At 42.2% G+C, this 21,896-nt stretch overlaps 3 protein-coding genes across 15 annotated transcripts in view; 2 read left to right on the top strand and 1 right to left on the bottom strand.

Annotated features, from left to right (window-relative positions):
- The window catches only part of MTSS1 (MTSS I-BAR domain containing 1), a 169,953-nt gene extending 166,751 nt beyond the window's left edge, over positions 1 to 3,202 (top strand). For all 11 annotated transcript variants that reach the window (XM_024205465.3, XM_026646446.2, XM_026646420.2 and 8 more), the window contains one exon: positions 276 to 3,202. In XM_024205465.3, the coding sequence (XP_024061233.2) occupies positions 276 to 973 (698 nt within the window). In that variant the 3' untranslated portion in view covers positions 974 to 3,202. The remainder of the gene's footprint in view (positions 1 to 275) is intronic.
- An 8,189-nt stretch (positions 3,203 to 11,391) lies between these two features.
- On the bottom strand, positions 11,392 to 18,611 carry NDUFB9 (NADH:ubiquinone oxidoreductase subunit B9). Of its 2 annotated transcripts, none has more exons than XM_024205453.3 (4): positions 18,482 to 18,611; positions 16,082 to 16,274; positions 12,779 to 12,892; positions 11,392 to 11,652 (listed from the first exon to the last, which is right to left on the bottom strand). In XM_024205453.3, exons 1-4 carry the CDS (start codon positions 18,565 to 18,567, stop codon positions 11,521 to 11,523), a joined length of 525 nt encoding a protein of 174 aa, XP_024061221.1. In that variant the 5' UTR covers positions 18,568 to 18,611; the 3' UTR covers positions 11,392 to 11,520. The 2 variants fall into 2 exon arrangements, with proteins under 2 accessions (XP_024061221.1, XP_024061222.1); XM_024205454.2 differs by lacking the exon at positions 18,482 to 18,611 and adding an exon at positions 16,373 to 17,258.
- Positions 18,576 to 21,896, top strand: part of TATDN1 (TatD DNase domain containing 1) — a 29,955-nt gene continuing 26,634 nt past the window's right edge. The window contains exons 1-2 of one of the 2 annotated variants that reach the window (XM_026646367.2): positions 18,576 to 18,735; positions 19,629 to 19,694. In XM_026646367.2, the coding sequence (XP_026502152.1) occupies positions 18,714 to 18,735; positions 19,629 to 19,694 (88 nt within the window). In that variant the 5' untranslated portion in view covers positions 18,576 to 18,713. The remainder of the gene's footprint in view (positions 18,736 to 19,628; positions 19,695 to 21,896) is intronic. The other variant, XM_026646363.2, reaches the window with a different exon arrangement.

Raw genomic sequence — 21,896 nt, 5'->3', positions numbered from 1 at the left:
CTCATTAACTTCAATGAGAGATATAAGTGCTTATCACCTCTAAAATCAGGCTACTTAGGTGCTTAACGTTAGACACTTAGCTTTGAAAATTGTGGCCATGGTATCTTAGGCTTGTTCATCTTTTGGGTGCATGCACATGCTGATAAAGTGTGTCTTTTGCAAATATTAATAGATATTTACTTCAAACTTAGTACTGTTATACACTTACTTTAGACTCACTAACCTGATACAGCTGTTTGCTCTAGCTTGTTTCTAACGGTATCCTTTGGCGTCAGTTTCAGATTATGATTATTTCTCTGTGAGTGCTGATCAGGAGACAGAACAACAAGAATTTGACAAATCCTCAACCATTCCAAGAAACAGTGACATCAGCCAGTCCTACCGCAGAATGTTTCAGGCCAAGCGTCCTGCTTCTACTGCAGGCCTGCCAACGACGCTTGGACCTGTAATAGTTACACCCGGTGTTGCAACCATCAGACGGACCCCTTCCACCAAACCTTCGGTCAGACGAGGTACCATAGGGGGGGGCCCTATTCCAATCAAAACTCCAGTAATTCCTGTCAAAACGCCAACTGTACCAGATGTACTAGGGGGACTGCCAGGCATCCTGGGTGGGGCAGAAGAATGTGCTGAGCAGAGTCCTGAGTCTGAATCAGCAGGCGACGGTGGGCAAGGAGTCACCAGTATGCTCTCTTCCTTGTGGAGCGGGCAAGCATCTGTCAACCCTCCACCACCAAGCCAGAAGCTGAATACCCCAGATGAGCAGAGACAAGCAGCCCCTGAAAGTGAGGGAGAAGAAAGCGAAAGGGATAGCTCAAGCACCCTTGCACCCCCATGCCAGCCAAAATGTGACCCAGGAGACCTGAGCCCTGGAGATGCCCCGCAAGGCGAAGACATGCTGAACGCCATTCGCCGTGGTGTCAAACTGAAGAAAACTACCACAAATGATCGCTCGGCACCTCGTATTTTGTAGACAGGAGAGTGCTGCCAGAGTTCTAGTCACTGAGAATGAACTGTGATGAAACCTTATTTGTCTCTATCCATTCCAATCTATAATCAAAAGCTTTTGTAGGAAACTCAGTAATAGACCGTTTTGAAGGTACTATAAAGGGGAAAACAAGATGAAAGCGCATAGTAACAGACATTTTCACTAGTGTTTTAATTTGTAAATATCAATGATTTTGTTTCTGCATATTTTTGATCTAAGACCCCCTTTTAATTTTTTCTGAAGGTGCCAAATCCCATTTAACTTTTGTATAACTCTTTGTAAAGTTTTAAATACGCAAGAGGGGAAAAAAAAGTTAAGTAGTTAACTTTGGCAAGGAGATTTACTGCATTTGGCTTTTTTGCAGGTTTTTGTAGAGCACCTTGTAATAGTGAGGTTTAAAAGAAATGATACTTCTGTGTATAAATGAACCAGTAAGGAATAGATACTCATTTAAGTATAATGATTTTGTTTGTTTGTTTGAAAAGCAGGAATAACAATTGATAATAAAAGCAATATAATGCAAGAAAGAAACCTGCAATTGGTAGAGTATTGGGGGATAATTGGGGGAGGGAAATGCCATCAAAATAGCAGATGCTGTTGCACAAGAGTAGCCTAGTAGGATTAAGTGCTAGTAGCTTCACAGTAAGTGCATCCGAATAAGCCATATTGGATTGCGGTGTTTGTTTCTGTAGCGTGTTTAAGACTTTAGTTTTTCCCCCCACATTTCTTCTAGACTGCACAGCAACAACTTTCAGTCATATGCATGTCACCTGAACTGTGTAGGCTTAGATGTCCTTCATTACTTTCCATTTTGCTCATCCTTTCATCGAATACAAACAAGTTCAAGAGGCTTAAGGCAGTTACAAATGTGAAAACGTTTTAAAAATGATAGCAGGGAGTTCTTAGATATATCAAAATGCCTTTTAGTGACTGAGCCCAGCAGGCTGGGCACCCTGAAAAGCCCGAATATTTTGAGAAAACACTTAATGATTTGACCACAGTCACCAGCTTAAGATCTAGTAAATTGCAAATATATTTCATTTCCAATTCAGGGGCTTGTTTTTCTTACCGTCTTTTAAATGGCAGTTGATTGGCTTTTACTAAATATTGAAAAATAGGGGGGTGGGCGAAAGATTTGTATTTAATGTCACTTCTCTGAGACTGACCACTCTGTTCCCTTTTTTGTATTCTAGGTAATGTATTTTTGGAATGTTGTTGATAGAATTATAGATGAGATGGATTTTTTTCTTAAAGTAAAATTAAGTTATGACTGCAGTACCCATCTCCTGAAGCCAATAGAAATGTGCAGAACTTGGAGTGCCGCAAGTGTTCTGTTCAAACAGTCTAAAAGGGCATAACCTGCCTATCTTCATCAACCCCAAAAGTGAGATAGGTACCAGGCTTGTACGTTTGTGACTGTTAAAATACACCCAAAAAAAAATGTAAGGGGCTAGTTTCCACCAAACACTGCAGATTTCTGTTGGCTTTTGTCTTGCCTACATAACCTCTTATGCTTTAATACATAACTGCATTGGATGTGAGACTTCTTGTAACTGAATAGTCACTCTGTTCTATATAATATTTACACTGCTGTGGTTGCTTAACATTTTTATATTATGGCTTTAAAGCAAAAAGGCATGATTCTTAAAATATATGAAACCTTCCTTTCTTTGAAAAACAAGCTCCTTATTACCGAATATAATAAACAGTAGTGCCTGTGGTGGAGCCCACCAATCTTGATAAAGTAGCTGATGCATTGTGCAAATGATGCTTTGAGATGGTTTTTGCTTAAACAAAAACTGTTAGGAAATAATCTCAGTAGTTAAAAGTGTTATTTAAACCTTTGAAATAAATGGATGTAACTGTACCGAAGTACAGCTTTTCACTTGTTTAGTTCTTAAACGTAAGTATAATCTCGGTAAATGTAATATAAAATGTTGCCAAATTCAATGTAGAAAGAATGTGACAAAACACTTTGGATAGTTCTATTGTTTGTGTTTTTGCATATTGTAAAAGCAGTGTCACAGCTAAAAAATAAAAAGTTTCTAATGGTAAATTATTGTGGTTTAGTTGCTAGTTTGTACTGAGAGTTGACCTCTCCTTGTGCAGTTTTTTGTTCTAAACTGGTATAAATAATTGCTGTAACTGTGGGTCTCCCTTCTGCATTGTAATGATTGCTTCAGCCTACATTATAAATAAAGAACTGATGGAAAATGCGTGTTTTTCCATTCTTAAAAAAGACTCTGTCCTTTCAGGGCTTTGGATGTAGATGTTTTCCTTTGTCTAATTCCTTTAAAAAAAAAATATAAAACACAGAACATGCAAATCATACCTGAACTCCAAGCATCTGAATCATGCATGTAAGTAAACGGAAGCTTAGATAAGGACTCTTGGAGATTATATTTTTGTTCAGTTGTTTTTTCCTGGGGTGTTTGGAGAGGTGGCCTGAGGTTAGAGGAGAAAGATACAATGTCCTTAATGCCAAACAATTATATTTCCCTGCCCCGGCCCGCACTATTACTTGTAGAGTTCTTTGTTTCCTGGCCAATACTGGGCTTTCAGTGTATCTGTTCTCCGTGTGGACTGCAGTTATTCTTTTGCCTTAGGACGAAGATTTCTGCTGTTGATGCTGTTTGTGTTCTAATAAGTATATTAGTCAGTATCAAGCATAACAGTAAGTGCTATCTTCCATATATCTCTGACTGATGTCTGCTCTCAGTTCTGGTGCCTGTCCTAAAGACAAAGGTAGGATAGGAAGGAATTGTTTTAAAACTACCATGCAGTAACCTAATTTACCTGCTGCTGAAACAGACAAATGAAAACTTTAGGACATGAATTTTCATTAAGACATGAAAGGGAAACTCAAGGTGGTTGAGCTAAATATATGTTGTGCCTTTAAAAGCAGTACACCTCTACCCCAATATAACGCGAGCCGATATAACACAAATTCGGATATAACGCGGTAAAGCAGCGCTCCGGGGGGGCGGGGCTGCGCGCTCCGGCAGATCAAAGCAAGTTCGATATAACGCGGTTTCACCTATAACGCGGTAAAAATTTTTGGTTCCCGAGGACAGCGTTATATCGGGATAGAAGTGTATATTTGCATACCCACTGCACTTTCTACTGCCATAATTTGTTTCATAAATGCACGGTGCTGCTAGGCAAACCTATATAACCTTGAGGCGCTTTCCTAATGGTTCTCCAGTGTGTCTGTCAGCTTTGACCCTGTGTGCAAACATTTGAAAGAAGTATTCTCCTAGAGAACATCAGACATAGGGCCATCAGATCTGACAGCCACTGAAGTCAATGGAAAGATTCTCACTGGTTTCAGTGAGCAATGGATTGGCTTTTTAATGCTAGTTGTAAACACAGAGACTTCAGACAAGTGGAACAAAAAGGGTATTTTGATTTATTTGTCCCCAAAAGGTCACAGTAGGCAACAACTTGGATCTGTTTAGTGTTTATACTGGAGGTAGGAGTTGAGTTGACAAACAGCACAAGAATTATGGGAGGTTTAAAAAAAAAAAAAAGTGGATTGTGTCCATTTTAAAGAAAAAGAATCCCAAAATTCTATGTAATTAGTTGCTAAAACAAAGGAGCTGTTGGAACTTGTTTATGGAAAACAACTCAAACTATCCTGATTTTTGGGTGGCATTTTTAGATTATAAGTTTAGTTGATAAAGGCAATAGTGCTGATGTAATATATTTAAGACTTCTGTAAGACATTTGACTTGGTACCACATGACACTGATTAAGACGTTGAAATAATGCAAAATCAACATGGTACATATTAAATGGCTTAAAAACAGGTCTTAAAATGTAACTATAAATGGGGAATCATCGAGCAGGTATGTTTCTGGTGGGGTCGTGCAGGGATTGGTTCCTGGACCTATGCTATTCAACATTTTTATCAATGAGCTGGAAGAAAACAAAATCATCACTGATGAAGTATGCGGGTGACACACAACTTGGGGTGGTGGGAAATAATTAAGATGATGAAGTGATCTGGAATGTTTGATAAGCTGGGCACAAGCAAACGTGTTTTTAATACCACCTAATGTAAATGTATACGTCTAGGATCAAAGAATATAGGCCATTCTTATAGGATGGGAGACTCTTGAAAAAACTTTGTGCTTCTGGTGGATAATCAGGTGAACATTAGTTCCCAGTGCAAACCTGGTGGCCAAAAGAGCTAATGCAATCCTTGGATGTATAAACCGGCATCTCAAGTAGGAGTAGGGAGGTTATATTACCTCTGTAGTTAGCACTAGTGGAACTGCTATTGCAATACTGTACCCAGTTGTGGTGTCCACAATTCAAAAGGAATGTTGATAAATTGGAATTCAAGTTAATAAATGTTGTTAAAGCATTGGAACAACTTACCAAGGGTCATGGTGGATTCTCCATCACTGGCCATTTTAAAATAAGGATTGGATATTTTTTCTAAAAGAACAGTTCTAATTCAAACAGGAATAAATTCATGTGAGTCCAATGGCCTGTGTTATGCAGGAGTCAGATTAGATAATCACAATGGTCTCTTCTGACCCTGGAATGTATGATTTTGGACTGGGCTAACTTCCAAAATTTTGCTGCAATTATTAGAGCTGCTGTGCTACAAAGAACCTAGCTCTGGCAGAGTGGTTTACAAATGCATGAGTAAAGGAGGCTTAGATGGGACTCCTGTTACGAACAAGTCATCTCTACAACAGCCCTGTCAGTGAGAGCCATCTCCTCCCTCAGCCCAAGACATAGCAGGGAACTGCACCAGAGGCTAAAGGGGGAAGAGGAACATCCTGTGTATGTGCAGAACAGTTCTGTGCTAAAGATCAGGGGTCATATGTAAGAGAGAGTTGTGCTCGCGTTGGCGAGGCATGCTGGAATGTGGCACAGACCACCTGCTGGAGGGAGAAGGCCCTGTTCTGTCGAAGATGAGTAATCTTCAGGAGGGTGTGCCACAGAAAAGCTAAAATGTATATGAATTTTAAAGGCAGATAAGTCAATCTTAGTTAATCAGTGCCAGTGTATTCAAGTCTCAGGGAGGCATTGTGGCTCAGTGGATAAAGCCTGGTGCCGTAGTCAGGAGACCCAGCTTCTGGAGAAAGGCATAACCCAGTCAACAGCTGGAAGTTAAAGCCATGTACATTTATATTATAAATGCCACTTTATCAATGAGGGTGATTAACCATTAGAACAAACTAATAAAGCAAGTGGTGGATCCTCCATCTCTTGAAATCTTCAAGACGGGAGGCCTTTCTGGAAAATATGCTTTAGTCAAACAATTATAGGACTCAATAGTGGGATAACTGGAGGAAATGCTGTGGCCTGTGATATAGAGGAGGTTGGACAACATGGTCCTGTCTGGCCTTAAAGTTTATGAATGTCTGACTCTGGAGATTAGAGAGACAAAGTGGGGTAATATCTTGAGGCATACAATTATATTGCATGCAAAGAGTGTGGAGATGACATTTCAGTTCATTGGTAAAGTACTAAATGAAGAGTTAAATTACTTGGACTATTTCCCCACGAGTTTGTTGCTCTTACACAAGCTCCATTTTTGTGTGCTTTGATAGAACTATGATTGGGTGACTAGCCTGCAATGTAAAAAGAGAATAAAGTAGCAATCAGCTTTATTCTCCTCTCCAATCTTGTGCACCCTGGTTAGAACTCATACCCCTCATTTCTCCCCTGCAATACCAGCCTGAGAACAAGAGGGGCTATACTAGAAGCTACTGCTCTCTAAAGGTGGCACTGTTAGATACTGACTTACCTCCATCGTCCTAGACCAGTCTGGTGAGAATACCTTCAGTGCCCGATACAGAGCTGGACCAACCTTCTGTCCTTTACCATGATTGCAGCAAACGGTGGTAAAGGATGTAAGTAGTGATTAAACAATTTTGGTCTATGACCCAGCCACAGAGCACTGGAATTATGTCCCAGGCTGCTAGGGTGATGCCTTATGTTTCTGGTGGATGTACAGACTGTGCCCTAGAAGGCACAATGCTTTTAGGGCAGGCTAAAACAGTATCTGCTTTCTGCAAAAATGTCTACTTCAAACATGTCCAAATTCTCCAACCAGCTCCAGCAGGTGGAGCTATTCAGAAAACGTACAGTCTCACTCTCTGCTCCAAGGAGCAGGACAAGGGCTGTCTCTCCAGGTAGGCACGTTTTCCATTGAGTTGGCTCCCTATCTTCTGTACCCTGCTGTAAAGAAAAGCTTTTTGATGACAGGAGTCTGCGTGAAACTGGTATTTAGGAGAAAGCACAGTAGCAAGTCCACGTAAGATCAAAAGGGCTTCTGCTCACAGCCCAGCTGCATATTATGGCACCAAGGCAGAGCTAAAACTGTTTGGGGAAGAAAGTCAGCTACAGGAACTGGCTTTGTAGAGTCTCCAAATCCAGTAGGCCTTGCATACCTGGTGCTCCTGACAAAGTGAAACATGGTAGCATAGGCTGACACCAACAGCAGCAGCATAGCAGACAAGCCTTAAGCAGCTCAGAATGGAAATTCAGTAGGACCTGGCATTTTGGAATCAACAAGCTCAAAAGTGTGAAATACAGTATAGGAGCAGCTTCTAGATGCTGGTAAAATCCACTGAGCAAGATGCCCCATCCCTTTCAGACTGCTACACAAGCCAGTAATTGCTCCAGGAAGAGCTTTAGTGAGTTCTTGTTATGGTCAGTATCTTGAACCCCTCACTCGTCCCCCTCCGATGGGCAGTCCTGATGGCTACAGGCTCCAACACCAATGCCACATTAACTCCCGCACCCCACACCTAGCTTAGATGCCTCATATTTGATAGTAACAACTAATACTATTTCACTAGGATAGCATGAGAGTTCTGTCCAGTAAGCCTGTTCTCTCAATTCTTTCACATCTGTGTTACTGCAGCATGGCCCTACCTGCCACATTGCCAGCCTGCTGGTGGTGGTGAACCCTGTATTCCCCTCGCACATGGTCTAGGCCAGTGTTATTTTACCACAGCTGTCCCCCACCCCATATTATTACTCCTGGGGGAATGCTGTACCACCGTGCACATGCAGAATTCATGTCCCCTACAGATTTTTCTTTCCCCCACTGCAGAATAATGCATTCTGCTGGGGAGGTGCTGCAATTACACATTTTTCCCACCCGAGGCTGCTGTCTCAGGGCCAAAGCAGCCAGCCACCAGTACAGGTGAGGAGATATGGACTATGAGGAGGGTGGACAGTGTGGGGCACTGGGGGGGGGGGGGGGGGAAGAGGTTCAGAAGGGCTAGTGGCTGGAACAGACTAGGGTGGGGGCACAGGACCTAATGGAGTGACAGCATTGAGCCAGGGGCTGAATGGGAGTGGAGGGTGCAGGGATACATGGGGATGGAGGGGCTGAGTAGGGATGTGGGTCACATGGGGACAGGAGGTGCCTGAGTGAGTGCAGTGACAGATGGGGGGAGGAACACATGGGACTGGCAGTGGTGCATGACTGAATGGGAGAGACTAGGGGTGAGCTAGGATCTGAATGGGGGAGGCTCCCCAACTTGTTAAAAATCTGCCCACCAAAAAAAAAAAAACCAGCACCTGTTCCATACTTTTCCCACACCTAACAATCCTCCAGGCTCACTATCAGGTCCCTCTCCCTCACCTCCTCTGTTACCCCGAGTCCCCCAAGCCTTTGCACTGGTTGTGAGAAATGTGGCTGTACTGTAGTTTAAATGAATTATTACTCAAAGTTCTGTATTAATATGCTTAGTAAGGAATTTTTGTTGTTGTCTGTATTGTTAAACATACTGACATTTTGAAATGAGTTACCAAAATAATTGAAACAGATGATAATATCATGCTTTACAAATAAAGCATGATAATTTAATTTTTTGGTGCCGAATTCCCCCAGGTGTGCCATATGCAGCAAAGCATTCTAACCCATACTCCCTCCCTCTTCCTCCCCAATATCTTTTCTTACCAGTGCAGCAGAGCAACCTAGCTCATTATGTCAACCTACGTGGCCCAAGGGATCACTCACATTTCTGGAATACACAAGTGTGATAAAGCTTTTCTCTTTCATAAGTGCCAAACCAGACTTGCCTACCATTTCACTCAACCCAGCAGAGGCTTTCATTCAAGCAACACTCCCAGCTGTTTAATTGGAGTCAGCGTGCTGAGGCTTTGAGCAATAAACAATTTGAATGGCTGTGATTCTACACTAACACATAAGCACAAATTACTTACTCAGCATTTTTCCTTCTTTGAAGTGGGCAACTGGTGCTCTGAGAACCCCACCCAGGACATCACCTAATTGGCATTAAATTCCTATTAGAAGGAAATTCTTCCCTTTTTCCTTTACAGAGCATTCCTGCAGAGAGATGGAGATTCTTAGAATTCTCACAAGGGAATCTTTCTTGCTATAAATCTTTCCCATTTGTTATGTATTAATGAAAGAGTAACTAAGATCAAAAACAACAAGGAGTCTGGTAGCACCTTAAAGACTAACAGATTGATTTTGGGCATAAGCTTTCGTGGGTAAAAACCTCACTTCTTCAGACGCATAGAAGTGAGGTTTTTACCCACGAGAGCTTATGCCCAAATAAATCTGTTAGTCTTTAAGGTGCCACCAGACTCCTTGTTGTTTTTGTAGATACAGACTAACATGGCTACCCCCTGATACTTAGTAACTAAGATCGTATACTGCATGGGAGGAGACTACTCTTAGAAATGAGTAATCAGAATTGATATAGTTTGTTTTCTCCGCTTCAGCAGTTTTCTAGAGTTAGTGAGGCAATCAGGTCTCTAAACATGTCCACCTGCTGGTACTACATGGTAATGCTAGAGGGGATTAAGGGGAAAAAGGCTTTGTGCTTGGCAGATGAGGAATTTCTCAGTTGTACTATATCAGAGAGCACCATGGGCCAGCTTCAGAGAAGGAAAAGTGGTTCTTGGACCCATCAACCTTTTACTCCCAATCAGGAATATTGTAGATTATGTATTCCTTACACCACCCGATCTTAAACTGAACTTTGCACCCCCTTGATAATCTGTAGGTTATTCCCTGATAACCAGAAACTTCTATGCTTAAACTCTGTACCATTCACTTTTTTTAAACATCTTAATAAAATTTTATATCCGCACCATGGACCAGCTTCAGAGAAGGAAAAGTGATACTTTGCATAAATAATGTTGGTACCACTGCATAAACAAACTTGCATCTAGCATTTGCATTACCTTAGTTTCATTAAGGAACATTTATCTTAATGAATGCAAGAACATCTAGATTTCCCTGCTGACTAACACATTTACACAGTTTAAGATAAACAAGTCATTTATTCCCAGTGCTTGAAACTAGGACTTTCTTCCACCAGAGGAGACTGCTGCATCAAGCCAAATACTATTAAAACGGTTCTTTACAGGTTGGTGGTTTTTAAAGATCAAATCACTTTTAGTCCATTTAGCCAAATCAGTAGAAGGCTCTCAAGCATTCTAACATGAAACAAAAATAATGCAACTAGTTTACTAGCGATGCACTTATAGTTTGCAGTACTACATAAAATTGCTGATATCCAAATGCATTTTTGGACAAGTGCTTACACTTTAGTTTATTCTGTCTTGCCATGTAGTAGTAGTTAAGTGCAGTGTCTTAAAGCAAAACAGCAAAGAGAAGAAAGCGGGGCTCGTGACCTTTTCTTCTGCTTCATTTTATAGAGGCAGCCTGCCCATCTTTTTCTGCTTGTCTTTCACCTTTGAAATTCATATCCTGTCTAGGAGGAAAGACTAATGGAAGAACTAGTGTGAATGATAACACAAGGCATGAGTGAAAGTTCAGTTATTAAGAGGGTTAGAGATTTCTCATCACTGTTGAGAACTTGGCACCTATTTAACTTCAATAAAAACCTCATTCAGTCATCCTCCAATCAAACTAGGGAAGGCCAGAAATTAACATTTCAGAAGCAGAATTAACGTTTTACAGGAAGAGGTCGTGTAGAGGGATGCACAGCATCCAACTGAAATGTTGTGTACTTGGCTGAAAAAAGGCATCTGACCTACAGGAGCCAAATGATTTGTGAAGATACAGATGCCTACACATTACAGTAGAACTCATAGATACAAACACCAGACTTACAAACTGCCAAGTCAACCACACACCTCATTTGGAACTGCAAGTACACGATCAGGCAGAAATGGGGGGGGGGGGGAGCAAATACAGTACTGTTAAACTACTAAAAATAAAGGGAAAGTAGTGTATTTCTTCTGCATAGTAAAGTTTCAAAGTTGTATTAAGTCAATGTTCAGCTGTAAACTTTTGAAAGAACCATAATGTTTTGTTCAGAATTATGAACAACCTCCATTCCTGAGGTGTTCATAACTCTGAGGTTCTACTGTACAATAGGTAGTCTTGATGCCAGAGTTAAGGTAGCAGCACATCACCAAATCCCATCTAAAGTATATTCATGTTTATTTTAGTTTTATTGTGCATTAAGTACAATAGTGCATGTTAACTGGAATTCCTACTGGTTGTAGAGAACAAACTACTCGAGTGTAATTTGCTTGTTCATGCACGGATTCTTTTACACTGGCCGTTCTCGGGGTCTTGTTACATACTGCCACCACAGAGGTGGCAGATGCCCTTCTCTGCGAGCTGGGGGCAAGGCTTCAGTCTCAGGACCACCAGGCGGAGTTTCATCCTCTAGCTGCTTAACCTAAAACATACAAGAAAACAAACTTCACCCAGTGTACTTAAGTCTTGAATCTTGGTTTGTTTCTTTTGGTATTTTGCTTTGGTCTCAAATATAGGCCCAGAACAGTTCCTTATGTCACAACTATAACCAAATGAACTGATTTCATGAACAGGATAGAGCCAATACAGATAAAATTCCCTCATTTAGGTTGACTGCACTATCTAGTGCTCATTTGCAGTTTCAAATGACAAAGCAATATTTTAAACAGAAGCTTATTCCATTATTTGTTACAGTTAATGAGTATCCTCCCTCTGCTTTGGAAGCCTATCAGATACTCTATTAAATATTAGCGACCCAAGCCAGCACCACTTAGGCAATAAGTGTCTTTTCATTGACTTTAAAGGACTTGCTCTAATGTCCTAGCAGGCTAAAACCTTTTTAAACATGAAATAAGTTCTATATGGAGCCAAGAGCCTCAGCTCCCATCTGCTGTTATTTTGAGTTGATCGTTTTTGAAGTTAAGAATGTGACAATTCGTGTTAAGGTCAGCTTCACCACCACTATGTAATTGCATAATCACAAATCCCCTCCATTTACCTAAACATTAACGTTTGGAAAAAGTTCAAGATTTCATCATAATTATCAACTTTTTTCCCTGCTGAAAACTAAATGGAAAATGGCCCAAGATTGTTCTGAATTCTTTAAAGCATGTTGACAAAATGAGCTTTTCAAAAGCACATACCTATTTCTTCAGAGCTTCTACCTGCAAAAGGTATATTACTGTAATAATAATAATATCAGAGTTACTGTCCTATTTGTCCCAGTGTGACACTTATAACTTTTAGTGTACCTGGTGCAATACTTAGCCACAACAGGATGACACAAAGATATAGTTGCAGCTTTAACTCTGAAATGATCCTTTAGAGTTCTTATGAAGTTGTGTGTCATTAAGATATCTGCATACGGAAAGCTGTCAGTCTAATTAAGACCTCACTAGGGAAATTTAAGTAACATGCTTAAATCAAGTAATCACTTTTAAAGTGTTTCTTGTCACCCAGTTGGAGTCTGGAATATATTAAGTTTGCTTATTTGAAAGCACAGAGTCATACGCTAACTGAGCTTCACTCTGCATTGAAATAGTACTGACCTCTTTTTCCCAGCTTTCTAACTGCAGCCTCTTCCATTGCTCTCTTTTGGCGAAATAATCAGGATACATTGCCTTCTCAGAAGGATGCCAGAAATCCAAGCACCACTCAGGAGCCTGTCAAAAATCCAGGCACTACATATGAGAAACTACAGAATATACAGCAACATAGCTTAGGCAATCACATTAATACAACATAGGTAAATGGCCCATAAAGCAAAGCATTACATAATACTACCCAACTCTTATATAGTACTTTTCAGCAGTAGATCTCAGTGTTTTACAAAGAATGTCAGTATTTTTAAACTCCATTTCACAGAAAGGGAAATGGAGGCACAGCGAGGTGAAGTGGCTTGCCTAAGGTCACCCTTAGGTGGCAGAGATGGAAATAGAACCCAGGCCTCTTGAGTCCCAGTCCAGTATTCTGTTCACTAGGCCTATTACCTTCATTTTTGCCCTTGAAAGAATGCCAATTGCTTATACTATGAGTTAACAATTACAGAAGAGGTGTAATTTAAAAACTCACGTCCTCCTAAATTTGGGGTTTAGTTACCAGCATTTGTGGTGCAAACCAGATGAAGTGATGAAGGCAAAATATAATTATAACACAGTGGTCTAACTTTCACAGTTTACTTCTGCTTGTCTATAAGGGTTTTGTGTAGCTTAGCAATCACATATCCAGAAGATTATGGTACAATCTGAACTCTGAAGTGATGTCTAGTTGAGATGAGGTGGTATATCTGGATTAAATGGTGGATGGATGTGTCTTCTGGACTCCAAGTAGGACGCACAGAATCCCCCCAGTAGAGAAAGATAAAATCGTAGTTCCAAGTATTACACCTGTCCAAGACCTCATGAAAATTTTTATGTAGTACAAGTTCCTGTTGTAAATATTTCCCTTCTCTTTTGTGGGGTGAAAGATGCATATCATCAAGAGGAGAAAAGGACTATACAGAGGAAACAATGAAACTGACTAGTGCTATCCAGTGCACAAAGTAAAAACAAAAGTTAAGAGAAACACGTTTCTCTAACCCCTTTCAGTTTGTCGTCTTAGGTGTTACTTATCACCAAATAAGCTCTCAGACACAAGTGTCACTTCTAAATTGATGGTGTCCCCTTAAACAGCATTTTTTGCTGCTATTTGTTTCAATCAGTTACTATACAAAGTGCTTTAATCTCAACAATGACAATTTAATCTTCTCCCAGGAAATACACTTTAAGAAAATGGGATTTGAAAAGATGTAAAATGCATCAGACCAGCCAGTTAGCTACATTTACACTGTTCAACCATGATGGAGTCACTAGTGAACCCATTCTAGACTCAATAGTGTGTTGTTGTTGTTTTTGTACATGCAAACACAAGTGTTCAGCTTGGAGCCTTGTATGCTTCATCTTCAATCAAATCAGAATTTTGGGAAAAGTGGATAAGCTATTTAAGTTGTGGTTCTTACAACTGAGAACATGGGAAGTACACATTTTTGTTTCAGTCTCTAGGCACAAAGAATTCAGACACCTTGTACACATTTATCCTTAATTAAAACTAGAATATAGATTTAGCTTTACTTTGTTAGTGTCTTCAATTCTTTATAAATTCTGAATGTACAGAAACAGGCACCACATGTGAACATTGTTAAAAAAGTTCTCATGTTAATATTCCTACTCTGGGGTCTGTCTTCCTTACAACACTGGAGCATAAACTTACATGGGATTTTCAGCTCTTGCCAAATCCCTCAACCCACAATCTGGGGACAGACCCCTGTAGCAAAGTGATAGTACACTAAGGGAAGAACAATGAAAGACATGAAGTGAGCCTGTTATGGACCCTTTAAAAAACAAAAAAACCTACACTTAATCAGAGGGTTATAAACTCCACAGCAAACTCCCACTCCCACCCAGCTCTGGCCCTTTTTATGAGAGGGGGGGGGAAAAACAAAACAGAAAAAACAAACAAACAAAAACCAGTCCCTTCCTAGCCCAGGAACCCTCTGTAGCATCAATACTGATCTAGTAAGATCACTGCAGCAGTGTCCCACCCTGGAATCTCTGCCATCTCTTGAGAGGTGAGGAAGACAGACATGTCTCCCCTTTCCTGGACTCTTAGGGCAACTGCTTTTTGAAGTAGCTGTATCCTTTTCGGGCAGCCTGTGCTGTCCATCTAGCCTCATCCCCAGCAATTATTGTTCTACTTGGGATTTAGCCAAACAGGAAGAGAAAGAAGAAGAGAGACATTTTAAAAAACAATTATGTTGAGATGAATCTTGTCCATTTTTCTTTCATCATAAACAATTCCCATTGTTTTGATTTTGTCATTGTTGACACCACTATCATCCTCCCTATCGCTCAGGCCCATGCCCTGGGCATCATGGATTCCTTCTCCCTCACAACAAGGCCATGTACAAATCCTGTTGCTTCTCCCTCCATATCATTTCCCAAACTGACTATCTTCTGTGCATACTGTTAAGAATCATTCATCCCTCGCCTTGATTATTGTAACCTCCCACAACCCATGTCCCTCCCAAGTCTGTTCAAGCACAGTTAAGGTGATCTTCCTGATCTTTTGCATTGATCATGTAAACCCAACCCCCTTTGAATCCTTCCATCACAACAAATTCAAGCTTCTTGTTCTTGCTTTCAAGATCTTTCACAGCTCTTCCCTTCTTATGTATTTGCTTGTTTATCAGGTTGCCATTCAATTCCCACTGCCATCAGCAGCCTTGATTTCCATTTGTTTCTTTCTTGCTACCCTTTATGCATGGAACATCCTGCTGGATTTATCTGGAAGGCCACTATCCTCTCTGTCAAATCCTATTTACGGATGTAGGAAAGGATGGATCTCGGTTGTAACATACAGAACTATAGTCTTATTGTAATGCATACAAGAAACAAGAAGAGATCAGACTTAGAGTTCATATAAGAACTTTAAGTAGGAGTTTCTTTATTTTTATTTATTAACTTTACCGTTCTAAGAACTCTAAAGTAAGTCTCTTGGTTTTTCTTAGTGCCCATCATACAGTAGTATTCAAATACCAAACATATCATTAAGATCCACAAAGCATCTTCTGAACATCTACAAACCTAGTTTGTAATATTAGTGGAGTAAGGCAATGGGGGACTGAAGTAGCAGAGGTCCCTCAATCGACCAAACTGAAACTAGAGTCCTGACAGACCAGCAAAAGAGCAAGATACTATAAACAGTGCTTGAAATTCCCATCTTCCACTCCCAACAGAACAAGAGACAACTTATTAAGACAGGAGAGAACAACATAGGCCAAACATTCCACTGATACTACTATACAGCTTACCTACCTTGTAGCCTACATATCTCTCATAAGCTGTGCCTCCAGGAGACTCGGGGAAGATGTAAGGTTGAGGATGCTGCTTTGCCCAAAATTCTTCCTCAGCAGCTATCAGCAGTTTTGTTGCTTTCACCATATCCTTCTCATTTTTGTGTTCTTCGAACCGCGCTCTCAGCACACAGGCAAAGAATCGATACTTGTCTCTATAGATACAAATAATGTGCAACACTTCTAGTGGTAAAAATATCAGGGTTGTTTTCTGCATTGTTTTCTAGTATGGGAATATTAGAAGTTTCCTCACCACAGACTAAAAGACTTGCCCTTGACCTTTTGAGAATTCACATCATTATCACCATTCTTCATGGAAATCAGGGATAGAAGAGCCTCCTTGGGTCATCTAGTCATTGGATGTCTACAATACGTTCTCCTTGTATATTGTCTAATCTGAAATGAGTCAAACTCTTTATCTAAGTATAAACAAGTTAAGCCCTTACTGCAGTTCTACCCATCCAGGCACTATCTAGACAATTCCTTCATAACATCTCCACAATCCTGTTTGTCCTCTCTGTCCACATCACCAGAACTCCCATAATCTTGCACCCTGACTACTGCAACCTCCCTGGGCTTGACTGCAAACTGACCTTCTCAAGTTTATTTGAAACGCTGATGTTATGATAGTTTTCCTGGCTCACACCACTTATCACATCATTGCACTAACCTAATCCCTGCACTGGCTCCTTCTTCATTCTTGTATCAAACAATACTTCTTGATTTTATCTTTGAGGCCTTCACAATTTGCCTTGCTCTAGCACTTGAGACACTGCCCACAGATAAGCTTCTCCCTTAAATTTTCTGCACTCTCCCATGCTGCCCCTTATGCAAGTAACAAAACTGTGGCCGTTTCAGTTATTTTTATGTTATAGCCACATCCCTAATCCTTTGTCTGCTCCTGTATTTTTGTAGACTCATGCCTTCCTGGGCAGGGGCTGTCTCTTTATCCATGTTTGTAATGCAGATGGCACAATGGGGCCAGGATTTTGATAGGAGCCTTTTGGCCTACTGGAATGCTAAAGTTGTTAGTAATAAGCAACCTACCCTAAAAAAGTAGCAAACTCTTTTGGACAGAGAACATCTAAGTATTTGTACACCAACCAGCACAGCAGGGCCCTGATGATCCTGACTGAGGCCAAATAGATTAAGGCCAGAAGGGACTATTATGTTAATCTAATCTGATCTTCTGCATAACACAGACCATAGAGCAGTGGTGGCCAGCATGTCCCTGCAGCCCGCACTGCCTCCGACAGCTCCCATTGGCCGGGAACAGCGAACCACGGCTCCTGGGTGCTGCAGGCGGTCGTGCCTGCGCAAGATCAATGTAAACACTGTCTCGCGGCCCGCCAGCAGATTACGCTGACGGGCCGCAGACTGCCCACCACTGCCATAGGGCCTCACCCAGTAATTGCTGCATCAAGCCTGTAACTTCTGTTTGAGCTATAGCATATCTTTAAAAAGAATACTGAGTCCTGATTTGAAGACCACAAGTGATGGATATTCCATGATGTAGCGGATAGAGCACTGGAGTGGAATTCAGGAGACCTAGGTTCTATTCCTGGCTCTGTTGCTATTCTGTTGGGTGACCTGGGATAAATCCTGTCAAGTCTCTGGGCCTCAGGTTTCCCCATCTGTTAAATGGGGATAACGATACTGATTGCCTTCACAAAGCTCTTTGAAGACTCTGGATGGAAAGGGCTAGTTTAGAGCTGGGTATTAACACAATAGGCTACTGTTTAACTAAAAACTTTAAAGTGAAGGAAAAGTTCAAACAAGACTGAATAGAAGAGACTTTAGTACCTCACCAATGCCCGCGATCTTTCAGACAGCGGAGATGGGCTGAAGCCTAAACGGATCAGTCTGGTTTCAATGCCCTTGTCTTTCCCTTCAAGCCCCAGCGTGATCCCACCTCACCCCGACCCGCGTCCCGCCCGTTGATGACTGACCGTTACTGGCATCAGAAACGTCACCGGTGGGCGCAGCCACCGCAGACAGCGACCTCCAGGCTCAGAAGCCCCATCCCCCGAGCTCAGCTCCTGCCCGCCCGCCCGTCCTACGCCTGCCCCCGGCGAGGGGAACGGGGCCCGAGGTTTCAGCGCTCAGGCCACGGGGCCTGCGCTGCCACTGCCAGGAGCTCGCGCTGCGGCGGGATGAGAGCCCAGGGGGGCGGGTAATGGGGGATGGGAAAGGCAGCCGCCTGAGGCACCAGTTCAAGCCCTGCCTAGCGCCCAGCCCCCCATGGAGACCGCTCAGGGGGCGCCCCCAGGGCGCTTCGGCGAGGGGACCGGGCGCGGCGCTGGGGGAGTCTCCCCCCAGCAGGGCTGAGGGCGGGGTGGGGTCGCGATCCACCCGCTCTCACCGGTAGATACACCAGGACTCGAGCTGGCGCATCGCCCGCTTGTAGAGCCGCAGCACCTTCTGCTGGTGCGTGAGGTACGCCGCCATCTTGGGCTTCGGCCCCAGCCCACCGCCTCCCCTTCGCCAAGGGCGCGCGCGGGCCGACGGGAAGGGGGCGGAGCCCGCGACGCCCAGCTGGACGCTTCCTTCTTTCCGCCGGCCCGGAACAAGGAGACGGCGGAGCTGCTGTAGCCATGAGCCGCTTTAAATTTATCGGTGAGGGGGCGGGCGTGGTGTCCCGGGGTCCGGCTGTGGGGAGTGCGGGCAGAGGGCTCCGGGGTGTGGGTCCCCCCCCCGCATGGGGCGGGGGGAGCGTCTCTCTCCCCCACCCCCGGGGCCGAGCTCAGAGCTTGTCTCGTGCACTGGCAGAAACTGGTCCCCCGCCGCGTCTTTCTGCCTGTGGGTTGTCCCGCGGGCAACGCGGGGAGGCTGGCCGGTTTGGAGAAGCTGCCTGCCACTGGCCCAGCAGGGGCGGGAGATGCTGCATCTGTCCCTGGGTCGCTGCTCTGCCCTGGACTGGCACTAGGGAGCATTGCTGGAGCTGTGCCGATACACACCGTTAAATAGCAGGGTTATTATTTAGGCGTTTGCTTGGCTGTAGGTGGAGTCGGGTTTTACATAAGAACGGCTGTATTGGGTCAGACCAAAGGTCCATCCAGCCCAGTATCCTGTCTGCTGACAGTGGCCAATGCCAGGTGCCCCAGGGGGAGTGAAACTAACAGGTATGATCAAGTGATCTCTCGCCTGCCCTCCATCACCACCCTCTGACAAACAGAGACTAGGGACACCATTCCTTACCCATCCTGGGTACAAATTTTATAAGGTAGAATGAGTCTGATGCTTATTCCCAAATAGGCCAGAATTTGTCATTCTATCAAGTCTAAGAAGGATTAGTTAAATTTCAGAAGTGTCGAAGAAAACACATGCTTAAGTTAAGCTTTAAACTATCGATCTGTCTCTGTGGTATCTGGTGCCCCTCAGAACCATCATGTACGCAAAGACGTATCTGTTTCTCCGTGTCTTACTTTCAGCACCGACCCTGTTGATCTACATGTGAAATAGAAAGACTATAACAGTTAATTCAGCCTGCATTGTTTTTCTCACTGCAGACATCGGTATTAACCTGACAGATCCTATGTTCAGAGGCATTTACAGAGGTACACGGAAACATCAAGGTAAATGTTTATAACTTTTGACAGATTCAAGGAGTTTCTTTTATCATATTTCTTACCTGAACAGTAAATATGAAATATTCATCTTTTTTTCTCAGCAGTTGCGTGTAGTATCTAAGCAACATTATCTATATTATGAGATTCCAGGATTGTCATTCTGAAGCTTAGATTAAATCTCAGGAAATACTTCCTAACTGTAAGAACAGTAAGACAATGGAACAGCCTGTCTTGGGAGGTTGTGGAAGCTCCTTCACTGGAGGTTTTCAAAAGGAGGCTGGATTGCCATCTGTCTTGGATGGTTTAGACACAATAAATTCTGCATCTTGGCATAAGAACAGCCATACTGGATAAGACCAATGGTTCGTCTTGCCCAGTATCCTGTCTTCCGACAGTGGCCAATGCCAGGTGCTTCAGAGGGAAGTAACAGGGTTATTGGCATGGGGTTAGACTACTAGACCCTTGCAGTCCCTTCTAACCCTATGATTCTAAGCTTAGAATGTCTGTTTTAAGGTAGTTTGAAATGATGGAAACAACTACAAGCATAGTTGAGAGCTCTTTTTGTTTAGTATATCACCAGGTTCAATCATCACTGGAATTTGTGGTCTGTTAATGTCCAGTTTTCAAGTTCTCAGACATTTTCCACTTTTTTACACTTACACCCATACAACAGCAATAGGCTTTCATCTAGTTGTTATTTATTTCTATAGTGCCCAAGGTGATGTTGGCGCTTTAAAAATAAATGTTTATATCTTCTAAGTAGTGTGTATATATATATATATATATATTTTGCAATGTAACTTCCATACAGATACTAATCTAAGTAGCTGAACATTTTCGTAAAGTCTTTCCACAGTGGTTTTACAAGGTTATGCAGACAGATCTGAGTTTACGCCTCCAGCCTTTGTATTTTGTGGGACAGATCATCAGCTGGTATACTTTGGTAACTCCATTGTAATCAGTGGAGCTACTCTGATTTGCACCAGCTGAGGGTCCTGTCCTATATGTTTAGACTGTAGTGTCTGTCTGGTTTAGATTGTAAGTTTTATGTGACAAGATCCATGACTTCTATTGTGTATGTACAGAGCTGTACCCACTGTCATTACTAATAAATATTTACTGAGAGACAGTCAAGATTTCATTCTGTAAATCTTCAAGCTTCTTTTTCTCTTTAGTTTCCATGTGAATTATTTTGTGATACATTGTACTTCAGGGCATTAATTTCATATTTGTCAGAGAATTCTCTCCTACACGTTCCTTTTCTTTTCCACTCTCTTCTTTCAAAAAAAAAGGGAGATTCAAAAATCTTAGGTGTGAGGTTTTATACAATGTACTGACGTGAATTCCAGATAATTATTATTATTATTATAATTTCAATCCTAACATTGAGCAAATTTTCTTCTATTTTTCTTTCCTCTGGGTTTTTCTTCCCATATATTTTTGTTCACCTCCTTTTTATTGGTCCATCTTGCAGGGGAAGAGGAAGCCCCGTCCTCTCCTGCCTCCAGCCCAGCCGGGACTAGCAGTTGATCCCGGCTCAGGGTAGGAGCCACTGGCAGGGGTGTCCCCAGCCCTGCAGTGATTTACCTCTCCACCGGCTACTCCAGGTGCCTGAAATGATGTACCTGCACAGCTAGAGAGTGGTGTGTGACTGCTTTTGCAGCTTTCTTTTGTTTCCCTGTCAAAAAGTAGTTTTTCTGCGGGGAAGCAAAGAAATCTGTGGGGGACATAAATTCTGCGCATGAGCAGTGGCGCAAATTTTCCCCAGGCATACTTAAAGAAACCAGATAAAGTAAATTGTATTATATGGTACCATTTTGATGTTTTTTCTTATATTCACACAAAATAAATCTTTCAGCTGATCACTTCCTTAGTGCTTCTAAAAGGAAGACACTTAGAGCGTAGCATATTATTATCCTGCATATTTTAACTCCAATGCTTTCCTACTATCTACTTTTTGTTTTGTTTTAGTTTGTGGGAACTTCAACCCTAATCCAGTCCATCTGTTCTGCTGAAGACAAGATAGCTGGCTTCACTTTGTTCTAGCTATCCAGTTATTTATGTCCAAAGACTAGTCATACCATATTAAGTATAATACATCGAAGTTAAACAGCAATGCATATGAAATATACACAGGTTTTTAGAGTGCATTTCTTTATGCTACAGATTCAGAAGAATCAACTTTGTCATATCAGCAGGAGTTGCATT

The sequence above is a fragment of the Terrapene carolina genome, unplaced genomic scaffold, assembly GCF_002925995.2.
Source record: "Terrapene carolina triunguis isolate 2854851 unplaced genomic scaffold, T_m_triunguis-2.0 Scaffold58, whole genome shotgun sequence".
NCBI lineage: Eukaryota > Metazoa > Chordata > Testudines > Emydidae > Terrapene > Terrapene triunguis.
This window is presented reverse-complemented; position numbering and strand designations above follow the sequence as displayed.

What these genes read in the sequence shown, in the direction of transcription:
- NDUFB9 (XM_024205453.3), bottom strand. Translation starts at nt 18,567, where the DNA reads ATGGCGGCGTACCTCACGCACCAGCAGAAGGTGCTGCGGCTCTACAAG. An exon ending in GAGTCCTGGTGTATCTACCG is followed by an intron (nt 16,275 to 18,481) that starts GTGAGAGCGGGT and finishes TTGTATCTATAG; the next exon opens with AGACAAGTATCGATTCTTTG. An exon ending in TAGAAAGCTGGGAAAAAGAG is followed by an intron (nt 11,653 to 12,778) that starts GTCAGTACTATT and finishes TGTATGTTTTAG; the next exon opens with GTTAAGCAGCTAGAGGATGA.